This window comes from Cervus elaphus, chromosome 9, assembly GCF_910594005.1.
Source record: "Cervus elaphus chromosome 9, mCerEla1.1, whole genome shotgun sequence".
Taxonomy (NCBI): Eukaryota; Metazoa; Chordata; class Mammalia; order Artiodactyla; family Cervidae; genus Cervus; species Cervus elaphus.
Window position 1 is genome coordinate 19,419,069 of NC_057823.1, and position 24,099 is coordinate 19,443,167.

General features: G+C 53.9%; 1 protein-coding gene across 1 annotated transcript in view; it reads right to left on the reverse strand.

Annotated features, from left to right (window-relative positions):
- The window catches only part of FBN3 (fibrillin 3), a 68,029-nt gene extending 44,360 nt beyond the window's left edge, over nucleotides 1-23,669 (reverse strand). The window contains 27 exon segments of the mRNA XM_043911721.1: nucleotides 1,001-1,129; nucleotides 1,859-1,984; nucleotides 2,212-2,436; nucleotides 4,361-4,486; nucleotides 4,755-4,805; nucleotides 4,914-5,051; nucleotides 5,170-5,289; nucleotides 6,570-6,695; nucleotides 6,788-6,913; nucleotides 8,669-8,722; nucleotides 8,955-9,230; nucleotides 9,368-9,490; nucleotides 13,412-13,537; nucleotides 13,679-13,798; nucleotides 13,869-13,881; nucleotides 13,883-14,013; nucleotides 14,551-14,736; nucleotides 14,846-14,998; nucleotides 19,364-19,489; nucleotides 19,635-19,760; nucleotides 19,872-20,069; nucleotides 21,827-21,922; nucleotides 22,167-22,262; nucleotides 22,437-22,535; nucleotides 23,014-23,096; nucleotides 23,236-23,460; nucleotides 23,593-23,669. Coding sequence (XP_043767656.1) covers nucleotides 1,001-1,129; nucleotides 1,859-1,984; nucleotides 2,212-2,436; nucleotides 4,361-4,486; nucleotides 4,755-4,805; nucleotides 4,914-5,051; nucleotides 5,170-5,289; nucleotides 6,570-6,695; nucleotides 6,788-6,913; nucleotides 8,669-8,722; nucleotides 8,955-9,230; nucleotides 9,368-9,490; nucleotides 13,412-13,537; nucleotides 13,679-13,798; nucleotides 13,869-13,881; nucleotides 13,883-14,013; nucleotides 14,551-14,736; nucleotides 14,846-14,998; nucleotides 19,364-19,489; nucleotides 19,635-19,760; nucleotides 19,872-20,069; nucleotides 21,827-21,922; nucleotides 22,167-22,262; nucleotides 22,437-22,535; nucleotides 23,014-23,096; nucleotides 23,236-23,432 — 3,370 coding nt within the window. The 5' untranslated portion in view covers nucleotides 23,433-23,460; nucleotides 23,593-23,669.
- Between the last annotated feature and the right edge of the window lie 430 nt (nucleotides 23,670-24,099).

Sequence of the window (24,099 nt, forward strand, 5' to 3'; positions counted from 1 at the left end):
GGGGTGTGGATGAGCCAGGGGAGTCAGAATGGGAGGGAAGCTGGAATTCTCAGAGTTTTCAGGGACATAGGCTGACATTCCTGGAGCTAAAGGAGGCCCTGAGGGGCCTCCTCCCCACCCCAGAAGAGACGGGGGAAGGCCAGACCCTGCCCCACCGGGCATTAGTTCACAGAACCAGGGGCCTCACTACTCATCTCAGCCCCTTCCTCCCACTCCAGCCTCAGGGGCTTCCTCCCATCCCTCATGTCAACCTCAGGGCCTTTGCACACACTGTTTCCCCCTTCGCCTTCCCCCCTCCCCACAACAGCTTCTTCCACCCCTCAGGCCCACCCCAGAGCCTTTGCACACACTGTTCCCCCTTTCCACCTTCCCTCCTCTCCACAGCAGCTCCTTCCATCCCTCACATCCACCCCAGGGCCTTTGCACACACTGTCCTTTCTCCACACAACTCTTCAGCCCTTCTTCACCACAATTACTCCCGCTCTCTTGGCCCCACAGAATGGGATACATCCCTAGGGTTCTCAGCTCACACTGTACCATATAGCCCTTTCAAGTGCTTCTGACAGTGGCTCTTTATTTTCTGTTTGTCTAGGGATTTGTTTTATCCTACTAGGGCCTGAGCTCCAAGGAAATGGCCCCCTGTATCCGAGTTCTCCATAGTTCCCCCGAGTAGATGCATGTGAAACATTCACTGAATGAATGAGAAAAATGAAAAGGGAAGAGGCTCCTCTTTCCAGGGCCCTCTCCTCTTCTCATGCTACCCCCACCCTGAGAGAACCTGCCCAAATCTTGGTCCCCATGCTTCTCATCTGAATGCCAGACCCAGTGTCTGGCAGTCTTCGGGGACGATACCCACACCTGCCGTGTCCCAGCTGGGTCATGGCTTCTCTCCACTCCTGCCCCCTCCACCCACATCCGGCACAGCAATGTCCCCCCACCCCACTCCCCGGCTCAGCCCTGAGACCCGCGGGCACCACCCTGCCCTGGGGTGGCTGCCTACCCATGCAGCTCTTCATCAGCATGAAGCCACTCTCGTAGCCGTGGAGACACTTGCACTCGAAGCTGCCTGGGGTGTTGACACAGGTGCCCTGGCCACAGAGGTCAGGGGAGATGCGGCACTCGTCGATGTCTGTGGAGACAGTGGACGTGGGCCAGGCCTCCATGTCTGCAGACACTCAAGGCCGCAGGGGAGCCCCAAGGCGCCGAACAGAGCCAGGGAAATGGAGGTGCTGTGACTGCACCCCCAGATGAGAGCAGGGAATTTCCTTCCAGCCCACAGGCCCCTGGAGGTCACTTTTCTTTTAATCAATTTACGTACTTGCTGCATTGGGTCTTAGTTGAGGCATGCAGGACCTTTCAGTTGAGGTATGTGGGATCTAGTTCCCTGACCAGGGATCAAACCCAGGCCCCGTGCATTGGAAGCACGGAGTCTTAGCCAAAGGACTACCAGGGAAGTTGCTGGAGGTCACTTTTGCCATGCCAAGTTGCTTCATTCATGTCTGACTCTTTCCAATCCTATGGACCGTAGCCCGCCAGACTCCTCTGTCCATGGGATTCTCCAGGTGAGAATAATGGAGTAGGTTGCCATGCCCTTCTCCAGGGGATCTTCCTGGCTCAGGGATCGAACTCATGTCTCTTATGTCTCCTGCATTAGCAGGAGGGTTCTTTACCACTAGTGCCACCTTTTGCCAGCCCCTCCTTTTATAGCCAGGATCCTGGAGGCCCAGAAAGGGTATTGAGCTGCCCTGGGTCACATAGCAGGCAGGCAGGCAGAACAAGGCCAGTTCTTGCCTTTTAGGTGCCTCTAGTTTGTGGCCCCCCGTCCCTGCAGGCACCTGAGGCAGAGGCAGGTACGTACCTGTGCAGTTCCTTTCCTGGGCATCCAGGGCGAAGCCTCCCGCACAGGAGCAACGGAAGCTGCCCACGGTGTTGCGGCAGGTGCCGTGGGCACACAGCCCAGGGAAGGCTTTGCACTCGTTCACATCTGCAGCATGGGAGTACAAAACATCACAAAACAGTACAAACATCACGCTACTGCAGTACAAAACATCACACTGCTCCATGTCCCCGAGTCCCCTGCCTCCTGAGCGTTCACCCCTCTGATCACAGATATCTGGTCTCTCCTAAATCTGCTTCCCACCTCCAGGCCTCTGCCCACGCTCTGCCCTCTGCCCTCTTGGGGAGCCTCTGGCTCCCCAAACCCAAACGCACCTTTATAGAAAGGACGGCCTGACAGGAAGTCCCGGCTGGCAAAGCCCAGCCCCCGGGGACACAGGCTGGTGAAAGCCGGGGACTCGGGCTCAGGGCACGCCTCGCATGCGGTGCCCCACGCGGCCCCCAGGGTGCAGCAGCAGACGTCCATCCGGTACTTGCCCAGCAGGGCAGCCCCACACTCGTCCTCCTCCCAACGCAGGAAACAAAGCTCCAGGCGCATGTCTGCAAGGAGGGGTGGTCACCGGTCCCGCCCCTGCCACACTCGCTGCCAGGACAGGCAATGTCATCCGAAACTTCCTCCCCAGTGCGGAGACTGAATTCCTCAGCTGACACTCCATGTCCTCCAAGTGACTTTTTTTTCCCCACACTTCAGGGCTTGTGGGATCTTAGTTCCCTGACCAGGGATCAAACCCAGGGCACCGGCAGTAAAAACAGCTGAGTCTTAACCACTGAACCACAGGGAATTCCCAACAGTTACACTGGAATAAGGGTATAACCCAACAGTTACATTTTTTTAAAACAAAAATTTTTTAAAGATTTTTTTTTGATGTGGACCATTTTTAAAGTCTTTATTGAATTTGTTACAATATTGCTTCTGTTCCATGTTTTGGCTTTTTGGCCGAGAGGAATGGGGGGTCTTAGCTCCCGGACCAGGGAAGGAACCTGTACCCCCTGGATTGGAACACAAAGTCTTAACCACTAGGCCACCAGGGCAGTCCCCCAAAGTTACATTTTAATAATAACTTGCACTGCTAGCTGCTTGCTATGTGCTGGGCACTGTTCTAAGCTCATCAACCCATGTAGTCTTTAAAATAACACCAAGAGGAAAATGGTTATCATCATGCCCATTTTACAGGCAAGAAAACTGAGGCAGAGATGGGTTAGATAGCTGGCCTGAGGCCACACAGTAAGAGGTAGAGAGAGATTCAAACCAGGCCACCTGGCTCCATAGTGTGTGTGTTTAATTTGTAAAACCTCCTTAGAATAATCTGGCAATGGATAAGGCTTCCTCAATACCAGACACGATGGTCTAAGACTGGGGTTGGTTAACTACGGTCCAGGGTGCCAGTTGCCCGTTTCTGTAAATAAAGTTTTATTGATATACAGTTACATTCATTTATTTCTGTCCTACACAGTAGAGCTGAGTAGCTGCAACAGATTGTGAGGCCCCTAAAGCTGAAAATATTTACTCTCTGGCCCTTTGCAGAAACAACTGGCTGATCCCTAGACTAGGACAATTTTTCACTCCTTGCAAAAGGAACACATGTTTAAGTGGATCCATTTGAGAATGAGACCCTGTTACAGAATCTTTAGAAAAAATAAAGATAAACAGAAGTGCCATGACACACCGGGACCCATCTTAAGTTCTGGGTACCCAATGCCTTGGTCCAGGGCTGCTCAGACAGCATTTCACCTGGCTGTGAATTCAGCAATGTTTTTATTTTTTCTTTACTTGGCTACTTTCTTTCCTTGGTCACATTCTGGGATCAGCAAGAAGACCTGATGCACACCTGAAGCTCAGTTTAGAAGGAAATCAAAGTTGAAAAGAGTCATCAGGGCCCGTCTGCCTTCTGTTGACCAGGCTCCATGGTGCCACTGAGGAGGCCACTAATGGGTTAATGTTACTATGGGAGGAAAAACTGATAGAATGCAGAGCCCTACCTGCTGGCTGGTGGATGCTTTTGCACAAGAAATGTCCTATTCAAGATGTTGATGGTGTAAAGCAAGAAGCGCTCCTTGAAGGGGGGGAAATATCTCAGAGCCTTTGAGCCTGAGGGCAAGCCATTCAGGGTAAGGGTTTGAGCCCTGGACCCTGGGGAAGGGTTGCGGGCATGAATTACCATTCATGATAGAGGTAGGTGTCTCGTGCTCAAATCCACCTCCTGTAAACCTTCTTTGGTAGCAAGAAAGAATATACCAAGGTGGCAGGTAACATTTCACAAGATTGTACCATTTGCAATGAGCTTCATTAGAAGGGTCGTTGATTAAGTGGATCCAACCCCTCCAAAAAACAAATGTCTTTGGAGACACATGAGCAAGGTGGTGGGCAGAGTCCAAGAGGACCCCCAAGACCCCACCTGTCCCTAGGAAGGGCTGTTGGGAGTGGAGGCAGGCCCTACACCGGACCCTGCAGGCCCACACTCACCTATGCACAGCCGGCCGGAGGTGTCCAGTATCATGCCCTCTGAACACTCGCAGCGGAAGGAGCCCGCGGTGTTGATGCAGCGCCCATTGGGACAGACGCCAGGGAAGACCTCACACTCATTCACATCTAGGCAGCAGAAAGCAAGGAGAAGTGAGAGGTGGAGGCTCCCAGAGAGCTGGCTCCCTAAGGGCTCAGGATACCACGTGGTTCTTGGGGAGGTGGGAAGAGGCAGTGCCAGCCTCCTGGGCTGGGGGATTGCAGGGAAGACCCGGATACCAAGGAGGGAGATCTCCAATGACTTCAGAGAGGGCCTTAGGCAGCCACCATGACACTTGCCTGCTCTTGGTGGTGGTGGTGGGGGAGTGGCGGTGAAGGGCACAGGGTTGGGAGTTACCTTCGCAGCTGAGCCCCTTCACGCGGGCGAAGCCTCGGGCACAGGCGGGGTCTGTGATTGGGGAGAGGAGTCATTCTCCACCCGGATCCAGGGGACCTGGCACCCCCACGGTTCTCTCAATGGCCAGAGAGCCCCCAGAGCCGGCCCCCAGGGCATTACCCATGTCACAGCGTTCGCAGGGGCTCCCCCAGGCCGCGCCGAGCGTGGCGCAGCACTCGGAACGCAGGGTGGCCCCGTGCAGGTTGGCCTCGCAGCGGCCATCCTGGATCTTCAGCCAGCAGGTGCCTTTGGTGCTGTCTGTGGGGAGAGGCCGGTGGGCTCATCTGGCAGGCCCACACCTGCACACTAACCCGCGGAGACCCAGACTTCCCCTGGGCGGGCGTCTGCGTCCCGGCTGCTCCGCGGGGCCTCTCACCTAGGCACACGGTGCCAGAAGGTCCAAGGCGGCTGCCGGGGGCGCACTCGCAGGCATAGGAGCCGGCCAGGTTGCGGCACACGCCATTCACACACGGGTTGGACAGGCACTCGTTGATGTCTACAAAAACAACCCGCCCCCGACCCCCATCAGGTCCCTGAGCTGCAGGAACTGGAGCCGCACGCGACCTGATGCCCCTCCCCTCCGCCGCTGCCAAAGTCCAACGGCAGGGGGCGCAGGCGGCCAGAAGGCGCGGGAACGGACTGGGCAGGCGCAGAGGAGCGTGTTTGCCTTAAATTGCGCAGTGCACCTGCGTGTGCACGCCGACACGCAGGATCCCGAGAGCCCGCACGGGTGAAAGTGTACAGGGGCAGGCACGGTGGGGAACGGCGGCCCTGCGAGGGTCAGTCATGGCACAAGAGAGGCCGACGGTGAGAGGCGGGAGGAAAACCCAGAGCGGGGGAGACCTGGTTTGGGGGGGCGGGGGCAGTCCGCCGGAGGCTTGCGCTTAACTGTGTGTGTGTTTGTGTTTGTTTGTGTGTGCGCGCGCTCCTGCAGGTGTCTGTGAGTGCCCAGGGGTCTGTAATGAACAAGGTCATTGCAACCAAGTGTGTGTGAGGGCGGGTGGGCACATACTCCTGTGTGTGAGTATATATAAGTGTGTGAATGCACAACTGTGTGGGTATGTGGTATCTGCACATATAAGTGTGTGTGTGTGTGTGTGTGGCTGTGAGCCTAAGTGTGCGAGGGGTAAAAATGTGGACACACGTGTCTTTGAGAGTGTGCACATGAGAGTGTATGATGTGTGGGACTGTGACTATGAGTGTGAATATGGGTGTGTAAATCTGTTTTGTGTGAGTACTGGTGTGTGTAATCAAGTGATCATCAAGTGTGTGAATGTCAGAGTGTCTGCATAAGGGTGTGCTTTTGAGGGTGTAACTCTGGTTATGAGCATATGTGTAAAGAGTGAGAATTGTTCAGTCACTTAGTCATGTCCAACTCCTTGTGGGCCCATGGACTGCAGCATGCCAGGCTTCCCTGTCCTTCACCATCTCCTGGAGTTTGCTCAGACTCATGTCCATTGAGTCAGTGATGCCATCCAATCATCTCATCCTGTGTTGCCCTTTCCTCTTCAGGCCCTCAATCTTTCCTAGCATCAGGGTATTTTCCAACGAGTCAGCTCTTTGCATCAGTGAGAATAAGTGTGAATGTGGTTATGTGTGAGTGTGTACCTAAGAGTGTAACTGTGAGACTGAGTGTGAATATTTGTATGCCTTTGAGCATGTCTGTGCGGGTGAATGCAGGTATGCATGCGTCTGGCAGCATGTGTGTGCCCAGAGCATGCAGTGTGCATAAGTACTTATGTGTGCACGTGTCTGCGTGCCCCCAGGACCCTGTACCTTCACAGGTCTCCGTGTCTGGCCGGAAGCTGAAGCCCTGGGGGCAGGAGCAGCTATAGCTGCCCGGGCTGTTCCGGCACCGCCCGTTGTCACACAGGAGGCTGTTGAGGGCGCACTCGTCCACATCTGCAGGGCGGGGATGGGGCCGGAGAGCAGAGTGAGGGGTGTGCAGTGGGGGTGACACCCCCTCCACCCGTCCACTCACCCGGCACACTCACCAGTGCACTCCCTGCCATCCGCGACTGCCTCGTAGCCCAGGTTGCAGACGCAGCGGTAGCTGCCCCGCAGGTTCTCACACATGCCGTTGGCACAGACGTCAGGGTCGAGGGCACATTCATTGATGTCTGCAGCAGGAAGACGGCATCAGCAGCTGCCCCAGCTCCCTGGAGGCTCCAGAAGCCAGGTCCTCCGGGGCCAGAGCTCCAACCTAGACCCTGCCTCCTTTCCCTGGAAACCAGGGTTTCTCAGCACTGTGGATATTTGGAGCTGGATCACTCTTTGCTTTGTGGAGTCGGAGGGGGGCGGGGAACCCATGCAATGTTGAATAACATCCCCAGCGTCTACCCATGAGATGCCAAGAGCACCGTCCCCAATATTTGTCCAGACATTGCCAAATGGCACCTGGGGGAACAGGTGTGGAACTCATGGAACAGACATTATTACATCAGCAACATAATTTCTTTTAAAGTGCGATCATAATCACTAATGTTATAAGATGCTTACCGTTTTGTACCGAGTATATTAACTCATTTGGTCCTCACAACATCCCTGAAATGGGACCTACTAGTATATCCACTTTACAGAAAAAGAGGCACAGAGATGGGAAGTAACTTGATCAGTATTCAATCAGTAAACAGTAGGGCCTGGAGAGTTCCCTGGTGGTCTAGCGGTTAGGAATCAGTACTTTCACTGCCATGGCCTGGGTTCAATTCCTGGTTGGGGAACTGAGATCCCCTAAGCCTCATGGCACAAAGGGGCAGGGGGAAATAGGCAGCCACATATGTCAAAAAAGGAAAAAAAAAAAAAAAAAAAGAATGCTGGCTGGGATTTAAACCCAGGCATTTGGCTCCAGAATCTGTCCCTTTAACTGAGGGAGGGGCGCTGGACATCTGTCCTGCCCCCATGGCCCAGTGGGGGATGGGAAACCTGGCTGTATCCTAAATCCTTTTATTTGTTGCTCAGGCAGGAAGGCTATAACAGGAAGGGATGGTGTCATAGGTGGGAGTCCTCATCCCCAGGATCACCTCAGCACGTGACTTTATTTGGAGATGGACATACAGTCCATTCTAATATGATTGTATCCTTATAAGAGTGGAGGTCTGGGTGCAGACACACAGGGTGAGCCCTGTGTCAAGAGGAAGGCAGACGAGTTTGGGATTAACATATATACGTGCCTACATGTGTGCTCAGCAGTGTCTGACTCTGCGACCCCATGGACTGTAGCCCTCCAGGCTCCTCTGTCCTTGGGATTCTCCAGGCACGAGTACTGGAGTGGGTTGCCATGCCTTGCTCCAGGGGATCTTCCCAACGCAGGGATCAAACCCACATCTGCTATGACTCCTGCACTGATTCCTTACCACTGAGCCACCTGGGAAGAAGTCCCTAACATATATACACTACCCTATATAAAACAGAAAACAGACAAGGGCCTACTGTATAGCACGAGATTTAAACTCAGTATTTTATAATAACCTATAAGGGCAAAAAATCTGAAAACTGTGTGTGTGTATATATATATATACTGAAAAGTATATGTATCATATATATATAGTGTCTGAATCACTTTGTTGTACACCAGAACCATTGTAAATTTAAAAAAAAAAAAAAAAAAGGATGAAGGCAGAGATCAGGGAGATGCTTCGACCAGGCAAGGATTAACAGCTAAGTGCCAGAAGCTGAGAGAGGTGTGAGACAGACTCTTTCTCACAGCCTCCGAAGGGGTCACCCCTGCTCACACTTTGATCTGGGACATTTAGCCTCCAGAGCTATGGGAGAATGACCCCCACCCCCGCCAGCCTGTGATACTTTCTGGAACCCAGTGACCTGGCCAGGTTGCCAACCATGTCCCTGACCCTTGGTCCCAGCCCCACCCCGCTCACCTCTGCCATCCGTGGTGATGCCAAGACCGCTGCTGCATAGGGCCTGGAACTCAGCTGCGGTGGCAGGAACAGGGAGAGAGGGGCGGTCATTGGCCATTGCTGAAGCCAAGCCATGCCCAAGACGTGGCCCCTTGGGGCTGGGCAAGGGTCTGGGACTAAGATGCCTGCTCCAGTGGGAAGAACAGTTTTCCTCTGTCTCTTCTTGGGGGAGAGACATCCACCCCACCCCATGGGAGCCATGGGGGCCATGGAACATTCATGGGGGCGGGGCAGCTGAAGCCCTTACCAGAGTTCTTGGGGGGACACGGCTGGCAGGGCTCCCCAAACCCATGGGCCGGGCTTGCACAGCAGCACTCGGATTTGGTGAAGGCACCGGGGAAGGGGCGGGCACAGGAGCCCTGGTCGAGGGGCCCGTAGCACGTGCTGCGCACGTGGGTGTCCACGCACACTCGGCCGTCGGCGCCCACCGCAAGCCCCCCGAGGCAGCGGCAGTGGAAGGAGCCCTCGGTGTTGGTGCAGTGACCGTTCATGCAGATGCCCGGCGTCTGGCACTCATCGATGTCTGCAGGGGTTGTGGGGGGAGACTGCGACAGGTCCCAGCCACCCCATCCCCATGCCACACCCGCCCTTGCCACCTCCCCTCGCCTCTTCTTCCCCATCCCCATGGGTTCCCCTGTGGTCCAGCCTGCAGTTTCTCACCCACACAGTGGCGGCCACCGGGTGCCAGCAGGAAGCCGGGTTTGCAGAGACACGTGAAGCTCCCGTCCTCGTTCAGGCACACTCCGTTGGCACACATGGTGCTGGTTGCACACTCGTTGTGGTCTGGGGACACCAGGAGAGGCGGGGTCCCAACAGGGTCCTGGCACCCACTCTTTCATTGGGCCAGTCCTGCCAGGGAGACCAGCCCGGCCCTCATGTTTCCAGGGGCAGCTCCCGTGCCTGTGGGAGCCTGATAGGATGAGACGTGGCTGTCAGAGACTAGTTTGGCATGGGTATTAGGTTGCAGGACTGTGAACTCCCCTGGGGCCAACTGGGACCACTAGCTCATATCTGCATCTTCCATCCTGGCACACACAGGTGCTCCATGAATAGTTGTTCAAAGTCCTTTAAATAAGTCAGGTGGTGGCTGCACAATATCTCACTAAATGCTTCCAAACTGTTCGTTTAAAAATGGTTAAGATGATAAACATGTTATGTAGGGACTTCCCTGGTGGCTCAGTGGTAAAGAATCCACCTGCCAATGCAGGGAACTCAGGTTCTATCGCTGGTCCAAGATCCCATGTGCCAAGGGGCAACCAAGCACATGTGCCATAACTATTGAAGCCTGAGTGCCTAAAGCCTATGCTCTGTAATGAGAAGCTCATGCACCGCAACTAGAGAAAGCCTGTGAGCAGCAATGAAAATCTAGAGCATCCAAAAAAATTAAAAAGTTATGTATATTTCGCCAAGATAAAAAAAATGCAAAAAAAAATTGAAAAAATGAGGTAGTGGTTGCATGAAATTACGCATGAACAAAAATGCCACCAACTTGTCCCCTTAAAAAGGGTAAGATACAAACTACTATACATAAAATAGATAAACAAGGTCCTATTGTATAGCACAGGGAACATATTCAGTATTTATAATAAACTGTCATGGAAAAAAAGGGTTAAACTGGTCAATTTTACACTGTGTAATTGTGCCATAATTCTTAAAAATGCAAAAAAGAATTGAAAAATGAGATGGTGGTTGCATGACACTGGAAATATCCTAAATGCCACCAAATTGTTCACTTAAAAATGCTGTTGCACACATCATGATATTTATTATTAATACATAACTGTATGATCTTTATTACATAAAAATGGATGCTTAGTTGTGTAAATACACAAATGAGACCTAGAAGGACACATCAAACAGTAAACTGCTTGTGTTAATGGATGACTTTAGTTTTTTGCTTGTGTTTTTTGGTTTCCTATTATGCAAGTGTTAACTTTTAAGAAATAAATGTTATTTTTATTTTTTTATTTTTTTAAATAAATGTTATTTTTAAAAACCTTTAAAAATGCTATGTTTATCTTCCTGCAAAAAAAAAAAAGAAAGAAAGAAAGAGAGGTGGTTGCGCAACATTGGGAATTACTGAGATTTTCACTTTTAAATGTTTAAATTTATCTTGTGTGAATCACAGCTGCATTTAAAAAGGAAAGGGCAAAAACCATCAGCTAACAAAAAAATAGTCTCGGGACTTCCCTGGTGGTCCAGTGGTTAAGAATCCACCTTCTAATGCAGGGACTCTGGTTAGACCCCTGGTCAGGGAACTCAGACCCCACTTGCGGTGGGGCAACCAAGCTGGAGTGCCACAACCACTGAGCCTGCGTGCTCTGGAGCCACAACTAGAGAGAAGCCCATGCACCAGAGCCAAGAGCCTGCCTGCGGCATCAAAAGATCCCACATGCTACAAGGAAAATCCCATGCAACACAACTTAGACCTGATGCAGCCAAATAAATAAATATTTTTTTCCAGAAACCTTTCTTTAAAAATAGTTTAATTTAAAAGAAGGCAGTCGGTGCAGTGCAGAAATGATTTGTTTACCAAAGTACAGTGTTGAATAAAAAAGGATTGAAGCAAGAAGAAGGAAGAAAGGGAGGGAGGGAGGAATGGAGATAGGGAGGGAAAAAAACATAATGAATACATAAAAGGTCCACACCTAAATGTGTATGTGAATTTCCACAGCGGCATTATCCATAACAGCAAAAGTGGAAACAACCCGAAGAGCCAGCAACTGATGCTGGTAGAAACAAAATGTTGTCTGCTCATATAATGGAATGGCATTTGACAATAAAAAGGAATGACAGTCTGACACATGGACAGATCTTGAAAATGTGATGCATCAGTGAAAGAAGCCAGTCACAAAAGGCCATAGAGTGCGTGATTCCATTTATACAAAATGCCCAGAACAGGCAAAGCCATGGGGACAGAAAGTAGACGAGTCTACTGCTGAGGGGTGGGGGGGAGGGAAGGGAAGATAGATGATTCTGGAATGACTGCTAATGCAGAGGAGGTGATAAAGAGGTTCTAAACTTAGACTGTGGTTATGCTTGTACTAAAAGCCATTGAAATGTACACTTTAAAAGGCTACTTTTATGGTATGAGAATTATATATCTATAAAGATGCTAAAAGGGTTTTTAAAAATGAATGAATGCACAAGCAACTATGCTCAGTGTTTTATAACCTATAAAGAAAAAGAATCTGAAACTCTGCTGTACATCTGAAATTAACACAACACTGTAAATCACCTATACTTTCATTTAAAAAATCAATTAAAAAATTTATATGTACCAAGAGAAAAAAATTAAAAAGGCCAAACTAATGATTTCATCATCTCTTACTGGTTATAGACTATGCAGAGATCTGAAGGCAACATTAAAGACCTGATGGTAAAATGTGAAACAGTGAATTAATCATTAGGATTAATCAAAATTAATTTCAGTACAGGGTTTCCCTGATGGCTCAGTGGTGAAGAATCTGCCTGCCAATGCAGGAGACACAGGTTCAATTCCTGGTCCAGGAAGATCCCATGTGCCGCAGAGCAACTAAACCCATGCACAACTGCTGAGCCTGCGCTCTGGAGCCTGGAGCCATGACTCCTGAGCCCGTGTGCTGCAACTACAGACGCCTGTGCGTCCTAGAGCCTGTGCTCCACGGAGAGCACAGGAGAAACCACTGAAATGAGAAGCCCCTGTGGAGCAAGGAGAGCAGCCCCCGCTCACCGCAACTAGAGAAAGCCTGTGCCCAGCGATGAAGACCCAGCACAGCCAAAAGTAAATAAATAAATAAAAATTAACTTCAGTAGGTGATATCTAGCTAATAAAAAACAGTATAAATAAAAAGAATGATTTATGCATGGAAATAAATTACTGTACTTCACGTTAATGCTAAGAAAATAGCTAATGTGATAATCAACGTTCTAAATCTATCTAATAATAAAAAGTAAACACTCTGCAAAAAAAATAAAACAACAAAATTCTGTAAAGCAATTATCCTTCAATAAAAAAACTAAAAAAAAAAAAGAATGAATACAGAAAGGACAAAAATCCTTCCCAGTGAGAGAAGATTAAGGCAGGTCTCAGACAGGGTGACAGAAGAGGACAAAGGGGGTCCCTAGCAGCCCCCGCAAGCTGTGGGGAGTTTAGTTGTCACCCCCTATATCCCACAGGGAAGCTGAGACCAAGGAGCTCTCCATGGTCCTGACCCACCTCTCCTGGAGCAGATGAAGGGCTGTGTCAGGGGCAGAAGCAGACAGCACAGTCTTACCCCAGAGGCCTCTTCCTGGGAGTCACAGAGTGACTGGGAGAATGAAGGCATGGGTAGAGAGTGGACAGACCACAAGAAGGCTCTCAGATGGGCTGGCTGGCCTCAGGAAGGGAAGCAGAGGATCCATCCAAAGAAAGGATGGAGTGATGGAGCAGGAGTGGCAAGATGCGAGAAGCAAGGTAGGGACTCCCTCGGTGGTCCCATGGCTAAGATTCCAAACTCCCAATGCAGAGGTCCTGGGTTTGATCCCTGGTCAGAGAACTGATCCCACATGCCTCAACTAAGAGTTCGAATGCCACAACTAAAGATCCTGCATGCCACAACTAAGATCTGGTGCAGCCAAATAAATTAATAAATATTTTTCTTTTTTAAGAAGAGGTAAGGAGGCACTAAAAGGCAGCTACTGGGGCCCAGAAGCCCCCTCCCCACCCGCCCACCCTCAACTCACCCACACAGTTCTTGCCATCAGGGCTGAGCTCAAAGCCTGCGTTGCAGACACACTGGAAGCTGCCCTCCGTGTTCACACAGCGGCCGTGATGGCAGAGGCCACTGCTGGCGATGCATTCGTCTATGTCTGGGGGGTGGGGGGGCAAGGCAGGCAGGCGGTCAGCAGGTGTCCTCCCAGCCCCCCCCCCCCAGACTCCAATTCGGGTCAGAGATGCAGGCTCCACCAGCCAGACCCCCTGGCACCCCCACTTCTAAGGGACGGCCATACCCAGGCACGCCTGCTTGGTGAGTGTCGCCTGAAAACCCTCATGACACCGACAGCGGTAGGAGCCGGGGGCGTTGATGCAGTCTCCGTGGCGGCAGGGGCTGCTGGCACATTCGTCCACATCTGCGGGCGGAGGACGCTGAGCCCGAGTCTGGCAGGGTGCGCCCCCACCCCCAGCCCAGCCACCGCTCACCAATGCACTCCCCCCCGGACGTCCTGCATGTAGCCCACGTTACACTCGCAGCGGTAGCTGGAAGAGGTGGGCAGGCAGCGGCCGTTGAGACACAGGTTGGTGAAGTGTCGGCAGATGTCGATGGTCTGGTTTAGTGTGGCTGTGCCTGTGTGTGGGGCCGACGGAAAGGGGCAGGTGCCTGACCGAGGGCTGGGCCCCTGGGTCTGGGCCTCGCCTCTGGGTTCAGACACACACTCAGAGGCTGGGGCTCCACCCCTTATGGCCAGGCTCTCCCACTATAGCCCAGCGTCCTGCCCTAAATTCAGACCCTCCACTTGCCTGAGACCCCGGACCCCCATTTCAGCCCTAGTGTGCGTGCCAAGTCACTTCAGTCATCTCTGACTCTGAGCGACCCCCTGGACTGTAGCCCACCAGGTTCCTCTGTCCAAGGGATTCTCCAGGCGAGAATACTGCAGTGGGTTGCCATTTCCTTCTCCAATTCCAGCCCTAGACCCTCACCCAAAGCTCAAACTTAGCCTTGGAGGCTGGGATCTCCAATCTGCCCCCACCCCCAGACCACTGTCAGTACTCCCATCCCCACTGCCCAGGCCATGACCCCCAATCCAAAGCCCAGTCCAGACCCTGAGGCCTGGATCCCCGTTTCCACCGGAGGGGTCATGGACCCCTCCTCCCAAATCCTCACCAATGCTGGCATCTCCAAGGCCCAGGCTGGGAACCCCACGACCATTGGAGCCGTGGGGGCTATGCCGTGCCAGCCCTGGGCCAGGACCCACACTGCCACTGGATCTGAAGCCGGGGAGGCTGGGGAAGGGGCCCGGATAGGAGGGCAGGAGCGGGAGCCCCGGGGCACACAGTCGCTGGGACTCATCTGCAAGGGAGTGGGATTGGAAGTTAAGCCTCGGTTGTACCCCCGGGTCCCCAACCCCCAGGCCAAGCTCTGGGGTAGAGCAAGGCTGGAGGCACCCCCAGCCACTCACCAGAGCCCCGTGGAGGACACAGCTCAGGGGCCAGGCCAGCCGCCCAGCACCTGCCCTTGTCACAGCAGCACTGCCTGTGGGTGTAGTGGCCCGCGAGGTCTCCCGCACAGCGGCCTGCGATCAGCACTGAGAAGCAAGTGCCAGCACGGTGGTCTGCAGCAGGGGGCAGGGTGGGAGGAGTGGGGAGGACCATTCATGTGTGCTCAGTCACTGTTCAGTCATGTCTGACTCTTCTGCGACCCCATGGACTGTAGCCCACCAGGCTCCTCTATCCCTGGGATTCTTCGGGCTACAATACTGGAGTGCTAGCCATTCCCTCCTTCAGGGGATCTTCCCAGTCAGGGATTGAACCTGCATCTCCTGCACTGGCAGGCAGGCAGATTCTTTACTGCTGAGTCACCTGGGAAACCCTGAGGACCAGTTACCAGACTTCACATCCCAGCTCCACCAGCACCATCTTCAGGACAGACCTCCTTGCCTCTCTGCGCCTCAGTTTCACCATCCATGGACCAGAGGTGCTCAGAGCGCTCACATCAGAAGAGTGTTGCAGAGGGCACTCTATCTGGCATGTGGCCAATCCTCGCTGAGAGGATTAAACCAAGTTTAAACCAAGAGGTAATAAACCAAGATTTCCAAATTACCCCAGAGAAGGAGGTTTGGGCTCGTGCCAAGCAAAAGTGTCCCATACCAAATGTTGGCATTGTTAGTAAGCTCCCTGGGATATTCAACCACATTGAGGAAGACCCCAGGATCAAGGGGTTGCCTCGATGGGAAGTCAAGCTGGATTCTCAAACAGAGATGCTGGGATCTGTAGCTGGGTGGCCTCGCTTACCAGCCCTGGACATTCTGCAGAAACCCAAGAGGCTTTTAATTTGAAGAGGGACCAGGGGAGCAAAAGCTATGATGAACCTAGACAGAGTTGGATCATAGAAAAAGCAAGAGAATTCCAGAAAAACATCTACTTCTGCTTCATTGACTACACCAAAGCCTTTGACTGTGTGGATCACAACAAACTGTGGCAAATTCTTCAAGAGATGGGAATACCAGACCACCTTACCTGCCTCCAGAGAAACCTATATGCAAATCAAATAGCAACAGTTAGAACCAGACATGGAACAACAGACTGGTTCCAAACTGGGAAAGGAGTATGTCAAGGCTGTATATTGTCACTGCTTATTTAAATTATATGCAGAGTACATAATGTGAAATGCAAGGCTGGATGAAGCACAAGCTGGAATCAAGATTGCCAGGAGAAATATCAATAACCTCAGATATGCAGATGATACCACCCTTATGGCAGAAAGTGAAGAGGAAGTAAAGAGCCTCTTGATGAAAGTGAAAGAGGAGAGTGAAAAAGCTGGCTTAAGACTTAACATTCAGAGAACTAAGATCATGGCATCTGGTCCCATCACTTCATGGCAAATAGATGGGAAACAATGAAAACAGTGAGAGACTTTATTTTCTTGGGCTCCAAAATCACTGCAGATGGTGACTGCAGCCATGAAATTAAAAGATGCTTGCTCCTTGGAAGAAAAGCTATGACCAACCTCGATAGCATATTAAAAAGCAGAGACATTACTTTGCCAACAAAGGTCCATCCAGTCAAGGCTATGGTTTTTCCAGAAGTCATATAAATGTGACAGCTGGACCACAAAGAAGGCTGAATGCCAAAGAATTGATGTTTTTGAACTGTGGTGTTAGAGAAGACTCTTGAGAGTCCCTTGGACTGCAAGGAGATCAAACCAGTCAATCGTAAAGGAAATCAGTGCTGAATATTCATTGAAAGGACTGATGCTGAAGCTGAAGCTCCAACACTTTGGCCACCTGATTCGAAGAACTGACTCAACTGGAAAAGACCCTGATGCTGGGAAAGGTTGAGGGTAGGAGCAGAAGGGGGCGACAGAGGATGAGATGATTGGATGGCATCACCGACTCAACAGACATGAGTTTGAGCAAACTCTGGGAGATAGTGAAGGACAGGGAAGCCTGGCATGCTGCAGCCCATCAGGTCTCAAAGAACCAGACACAACTGAGCGACTGAACAACAGGGGAGCAGACTGGCAGACTGATAGCTGCAGCCCCTGGGGAGACTGAGGCAGAGGCTCCCCAGCTACGAAAACCACGGACACACTTCCACTGTGACCTCAAGTCTGATGACTTTATTCGGTGATCAGATTTCTCAGATATGCTCTAAAAGAGCATATTTTTAGGTTTGAAAACCCACAAATGTTAGCCAGTGGCCCACAGTGGAAAAACCCCTCCATCAGCCAGGAGGGCCCTTGTAGCCACCCCTGAGCTGCTCAAGGCTGAGAAAACAACTAGCATTTCTACCTCCCCAGACACACCCCCATGCACCTGGTGGCGGGGGCGGGAGGGTTCCCCAGGTGCACCCCCGGGTTCCCCAGCTGTGAGTCAGGGCTCTTCAACTCCAGCATCACCCCTGGCATTCTAACAGGGCTGTGCCTGCCCAGGCAAGAAGAAGTCATCAGACGTGTTCAAGGTCACACAGCTGCTGGAGAGTGAGGCTGGGATGGGAAGCCAGGTTCCTGCACCCCAGGGGATCTGACCAAGCAGCTGCCTCTCTAGTAGGGAGGACACGACAAAATGCAAGAATTTTAATAAAAATGATGTTGCCTTTGCTTCTTAAGCACCTACTGTGATCAGGCTCTGCTACGTGGTTACAAACCCAACTTCTCTGCTCCCCTGTGTTTCTGAATGTGCACTTAGTACCCCGTACTTCCACCCCTGGGTGAATCACTCCATAGTATTTAACCCTCTCCATATACTTTTGAGGTGTGCTGCTGGAGAAGACTCTGGAGAGTTCCTTGGACTGCAAGGAGATCAAGCCAGTCCATCCTAAAGGAAATCAGCCCTGAATATTCATTGGAAGGACTGATGCTGAAGCTCCAGTACTTTGGCCTCCTGAAGCAAAGAGATGACTCATTTGAAAAGACCCTGATGCTGGGAAAGATTGAGGGCAGGAGGAGAAGGGGGTGGCAGGGGATGAGATGGTTGGATGGCATCACTAACTCAATGGACATGAATCTAAGCAAACTCCAGGAGATACTGAAGGACAGGGAAGCCTGGTGTGCTGCAGTCCGTGGGGCCGCAGAGAGTCAGACATGACTGGGTCAGTGAACAGAAAAATGGGTAAGTACTGCCAGTACTTCACAGCTGAGGCTAAGCAGAGAGGTTAAGGAACTTGCCCTGGGTCACCCGGAACACAGGACTGAATTGCAAGCCCATTTTCAGAGGACACTTGACCTTGATTCAAATCTAGGCTCTGCTATTTAGTAGCTGGGATAGGCCCCACAGTCCAGGGGACGTGCCCAGAGCTAGTCACCATGCCAGCCAAGATGGCCCCGAGAGGTGGAGGAATAAATAGGTCTGGCAGCGGCCACGGCACACTGGCCGGACACCAAACACATTCTCGGTCCTGCCTGGTAGCGATCCAGCCTGAGGGGCCCAGGTGGCGCTGGAGACCTGCCAAGCCCACCTTGCCTCACCAAACCCAGGCTCCGCCCATACCCCATCACACGTGTTTCTGACTAGCCCTATCAGCCACCTCTAAAGTCTAACGAGCAGCTTATCAAGACAGCAGGATACGGAGAGAGCCCAAGGATCCCCCTGCCGCAGCCAGGTGGGGTGTGGGGGTTACAGGAGGGTGGGTATCCAGGGAGAGGCATGGACCAGAGGACTCCACCTTCGTGGCGGCAGAGTGAGGGCTCCGGGGAGCTGGGTGTGGGTAACTGTCTCGTCTACATGTGGATTTGGCTCAAGCAAACCTCCCCTCTCAGGGCCTCAGTTTATCTCAAACATGGGGTGTGGGGGAAGATGGGTACTTTAAAAAGTCTTCAGGAGTGGAAAGAGGGATACAGAGACTGGGGCCAGTTAGGCCAATGGGCAGAAGGTCATAAAGATGGAGGATGGACGACAGAGAACCAGAGGGGCATAGAGATAGGGGCTAGAGGGGCTAGAGGGGGCAGAAGGGCATAGAGATGGGGGCTAGAGGGGCAGAAGGTCATAAAGATGGAGGATGGAGGATAGAGAACCAGAGGGGCATAGAGATAGGGGCTAGAGGGGCTAGAGGGGGCAGAGGGGCATAGAGATGGGGGCTAGAGGGGCAGAGGGGGGTATAGCAACAGAGGCCAGGAAGGCAAGAATGACAACCAGCCAGTAAGCCAGAAGGACAGAGTCCTAGAGGTAGAGGGGAATGGGGGAGGGGGAATGCACTGAAGCCAGGAGACCAAGATAAGAGACCAGAGAGCTAAAGGCCTTAGAGATGGGGCTAAAGGGGCTTGCAGACTGGGGTCAAGAGAGCATAAAGACCAAAGTATAAGCAGCCAGAATTTCTGAGGGGATGGAAACCAGGGTACAAAAAACACAGAAGGACATAGAAATCGAAAGGCTAGAGAAGCCCTAGGGCCAGAAGGTTGCAGAGACAGATGAGCCAAGGGGTCTGTCTCCTACCTGGCCTCTGCCCACTCAGCCCCCATCCTACCCTGAGCCCTGGCTCACCTAGGCAGCGAGTGCCGTCCAGGCTGCTGGCATAACCACGGGGACAGGTGCACACGTAGCTCCCGACTGTGTTGGTGCAGTCACCGCCGGAGCAGAGGCCTGGCACACTGAGACATTCATCCACGTCTATGCAGATCGATGCTGGGTCAGCGCCAGGCAGGAGCCCCCACCAGCCCTATCCCACCTCCTCCTCCCCCCTGCAGGGGGAAACTGAGCTACTCAGAGCACAGCAGAGAGGGGGTCCCACCTTGAACCTCTCCCCGTCACCCACCTTCACACTTGGCGCTGTTCTCACTGAGCCGGTGTCCAGTGGGGCAGCGGCACTCAAAGGAACCCACAGTGTTGACACAGCTGCCCCCCTGGCACAGGCCTGGCACAGCCTGGCACTCATCCACATCTGCAAGAGGATGAGAGGCCCGTCAGAGGAGGAAACCAAAGCTGCCAAGGGCTCCCACTCAGCCCTGGTTCCCAGGACCTCTGTCCTCACGCGCTGGCCCTCTCTACTTACCTTGGCAGGCCCCCGTGTTAATATTGGGGATGAAGCCCCGGCGGCAGGGGTGTGGCTGAGCTGGGCAGAGCTCACATGGGAAGCCCCAGGCCCGGCCCACAGTGGCACAGCAGAGCGCCTTGGTGCAGAGGAGGCCTGTCAGCTGGTGCTGGCACCCCTCGGGGCCCACTCGGCCAAAGCAGGGCCCTGTCCGGTAGTCTGCAGGGCAGATGGATGTGGCAGCTGGCCTCAGGCTGCCCCCCACCCCATCACCTTCTGCATTTCCATCCCAGCAGGCCCAGCACAGGCCTCTACTTCTCTCGCCTGGACTACTGTTGTGGCCACCTTCCCAGCCTCCCTACACCAACACACCAGGTTTTGTTTTTTTTCTCCTGACCCCAAGCCTCTACTCATACTGTTGCCTTCCCTTACCTGATGAACTCCTATTCACCTTTCAAAACCCTTTCTCTCCAGAGCAATGTCCAACCAACCTCCAACAGAAGCCAGGACCTCCAAGCCTACAGAGCCCAGAGCATGTCTGGAGACCCCCCCCCCTCCCCCAGGCCCACCCTCCCTGCAGGCTTGGGCAGGGACCCATGGACGCCCTGCTGCAGAGCTGGTCCCATCCCTGAGCAACCTCAGGCTCTGCCGAATCTCCCAGACTCCGGGAGGGACCCAGCATCCACCAAATGCTCTGAACTCACAATTCTTCATTGCTGAACCCCCGCCCAGCCGAAGGTGGTCTCATCAGTCCCCCCACCGCCGGGCATGGGCCCAGATGTGACTTCCTGGCTCCATGCTCCAGATGGCTCCAATCAAGGGGCTGGCATTGGACCAAGGGAAGCCCCTCCCAGAAGGAGACGCCAAAGCCAGCCCCCAGGCCCGTATGGAGAGGAGCTCCAACACAGTCCTGACTTCCCTAAGCAAAACAGGGTTTCCAGACTCTCACCTCAGCCTCCCAGGACCCTGGAATCCCCACTCATTCTTGCTGAGCACCCAGCCCTGCCTCTCTCTGGGGCCCCCACCTCCCAGCCCCCACACCAGGCCCCTCCTCTCTCACCCTCCCCACTAACCTTCCCTTTCCCTCAGCCACCCCGACTGCTCCCCCTCTGTCAGCCCAAATTCCAACTCTGTTTTCTTGCCAAATCCAGTTTCCCAAAGCCCACTCTGGAACCCAGGCAACCCATAGCCCCTCCAGCTTCTGATTTGTGGCTTTACCCTCCCCAAACTGGCTCCAGTCACAGACAGGCCTCAGCAGCAGCCCCCACGCTGGGGTCAGTCCTAGGGCCCTTCCCGTCTTTGCCTTCCTGGGCTCCTTGGCCAAGCAAGGCACTCTGGTGGTTTGCCGGCCAGGGCATCCCCATCGCCATGCACACCTTTTCACCTTCTCCTTCCCACTTGCTGGTGGCTAAGCTCCATTTCTTTGGTGGATCCTTAAATCACCCCCTCTTTTCTTCCCCAAGAACCTCAACCATCCAAGAGGCTTCAGGCCCCATAGATGTGGCAGCCCCAGACCTGGGTATCCAGCTGCCTTCTTGGTGACCCACAGGTTCCTCAGCCAACTCTGAGCCTGAGCATCTTGCCTTTCCCTGTACCCACCTGTCCCTCAGTTTTCAGAGCAGACCTAGGTTCATCACTATCTCCATCCCCTGCCGCCCGGCATCCAACTTCTCATTGCAACCACTGTCTTTGCCTCGGTGACAGCCTCCCAACAGGTGACTCCTCCCACCTCAGCCTTTGGGGTCACTTTGACAGTGGGGGTGCAGCATGTGGGGGCTTGTCTATCTCCTGAACTCCAACTTACCCCTTCCTACAGGAAGCCCTCCCTGATTTCCTCCCCGGGAGCAGACAGTTTCTCTGCCCTTCTGTGCAGCAAGGACAGCAGAGAGGAGGTCTACTGGACCCTCCAGGGGTCCAACCATGTCTCAGGAAGTGCCCCTTCCCTGCTGACCCCTTCCCCATGCTCAGCTTGGTACCTCTCTCACACTGAGGCCCCATGAAGCCGTACACACAGGCACAGTGGTTTGGCCCAATGCAGCGGCCCCCGTTGTGGCAGCCGTGGTCACAGACAGCTGTGGAGGAAGGGAGGGGGGGTGGCCTGAGGTTCCCCAACAGTAGAGGGAGCTGAGGCCCAAGTGAGCCTTTCTTCACACAGGAATCCCCACAAGCCAGCCCAGACCGAGGGATAAGATTGTAACAATGAGTGTGTCCCCTCCAATCCTGGTCCCAGAAGAAGGACTGGTGGGCAGTGGGCAGACGACAGCAGAGACCTGACCTCTGGGGTCCCAAGCCCAGGTGTGCATGGGGGGTACTCACGTTGCCCACACACGGTGCCCGTGTAGCCCCTCTGGCACAGACAAGATTCCCCTCGACAGCTGCCCCCGTTCATACAGCTCACACTGCACCCTGACCCTGTGGGCGGGGAGCAGGGCACACACAGGAAAGCCCTGCTCAAGGCTCTGGGACCAGAAGTGTCCAGCCTGGCTCTGGTCCTTCAGCAAAACCAGCCTGGAAACTGCCAGAGCCTTCTGGAAGCCGCTCACCTTCTCTTCCCGCCCCTGGGGTGGGGGATCATTTCCTGCTCACCTCGGCTCACCCCGCAGCTGGGGGCCAGCTTCCCATCAGCGCAGGCACAGAGGTTGGGTCGGGAACAGAAGCCCTGGCCACAGGCGTGCCTACAGATGGCTGGAGAGCAGCAGGCAGCGGTCAAGGCCAGGATCTTCTGCCATCCCCACCCCCCGCGGGCCCGGAGGACTGAAGCTCTGCTGCAGCCACGGGGAGACAGAGGTGTTCTTTGGGCCTGAACCACTGAGCAGTAAGGACAGAAGCCGGAGGGTACTGGTGTGCTGGCTGTTGTGCTGGGGTGGGGGGCAGTGAGAGGGAAGGTCTCTTGCGAACAGAGTCAGATTCCAGACCCACTAGAATGGGGTGCGGGTGGAGAAATGAAAAGAGACACAGAGAAAAAGACAGAGAAAGAGACAGAGACAGGGACTTAGAGAAAGACCAAGACAGACAGACAGACTGACAAGCAGACAGACACAGGGAAGCTGTAAGGCAAAGAAACATGACTGGGTGGCCTGGGAGCCTGAGGACAGAGGCAAGGGCCAATTTCATGGCTTAACTCCACACCACCCCCAGCCCCCTAGAAGGCAGCGGCACTCACGCACGACACACTGGTTCCCACCCGGCAGCGTCCTCCAGCCAGGACAGCAGTAGGCATGAAAGCGGGAGCCGCACACGTTAGGCCTTCAGGAGAGCAGGAGAGGCAGGTGAGCCCCTGCCCGGCTGGACGTCCCCTGGGCCTCGTTCTCCCACCCAGCAGGACGGCCCAGCCCAGGCCCAGCCCAGATCCCAGGGGCCTCTCAGCATCCCGGGTACCACACACCCTTGCAAGAAGCCAGGGCTGCCACGCCTGCGCACACTTCCAAGACCGGCAGGCTGCACAGCCCCATCCCAACGGCCCTGGACACCCGCCACGCACAACAGGGCTGTCCAGGCCAGCAGGAGTCGAGCCAGAGGGCCCCGGGCCACGGTGAGGGGGCTGGGTCCTCTCCTTGTCAAGCATGGACCCTCCAAAATCATGATCCGTCCCTCGTCCCTCCCTCGGAGGCTGTGGAGAGGAGGCGGAGTCAACCTCAGCAAGAAGCCCTTGGGTACCCAGGAGAACCAGGAGCGGTGGGAAGGTGGCCAGGATGGAGAAACTGGGGGCTGCTGGGGGCCCAGGGAGGCATCCAACCCCAACCTTCAAGCAGGTGAACAGTCAGGGGAGGCTTCCTGGAGGAGGTGTGACGTCTCAAAGATGGAGTCAGCCAGAGGAGGGTGTCAAGGCAGAGACAGCACCCTGGGGGCGAAGGCAATTAGACCTGTGGACCTTTGAGTGGAGGGGAAGGGGTGGGTGGCCGCCGCGGTGTTTCAGGAGCGCATACCTGTGTGCTGGAGCTCCCACTTGTAGGTCAGGGCAGTGGAGAGCCCTTGTAGGGTTCTAAGTGGGAGGAACAAGGACAGAAGTGGATGGATGGATGCCAGCATGCAGGAGGGCTTGTAAGGGCCCCAGAGGAAGCACGCAGTTGAGGAGGCTGGGCCAGGCATCCAAAGAAGACTGCAGGAGCTTTGGGGCACAGACTGGAACTTCCCGCTGGCGAGAACACCTCTCCGTCCAGCAGGGAAGGGACAGCTATTGTGCCCACTTCACAGAGGAGCAAACTGAGGCCATCACACATTTAGTAAGGGGCTGAGTGGGAGCTGAAGC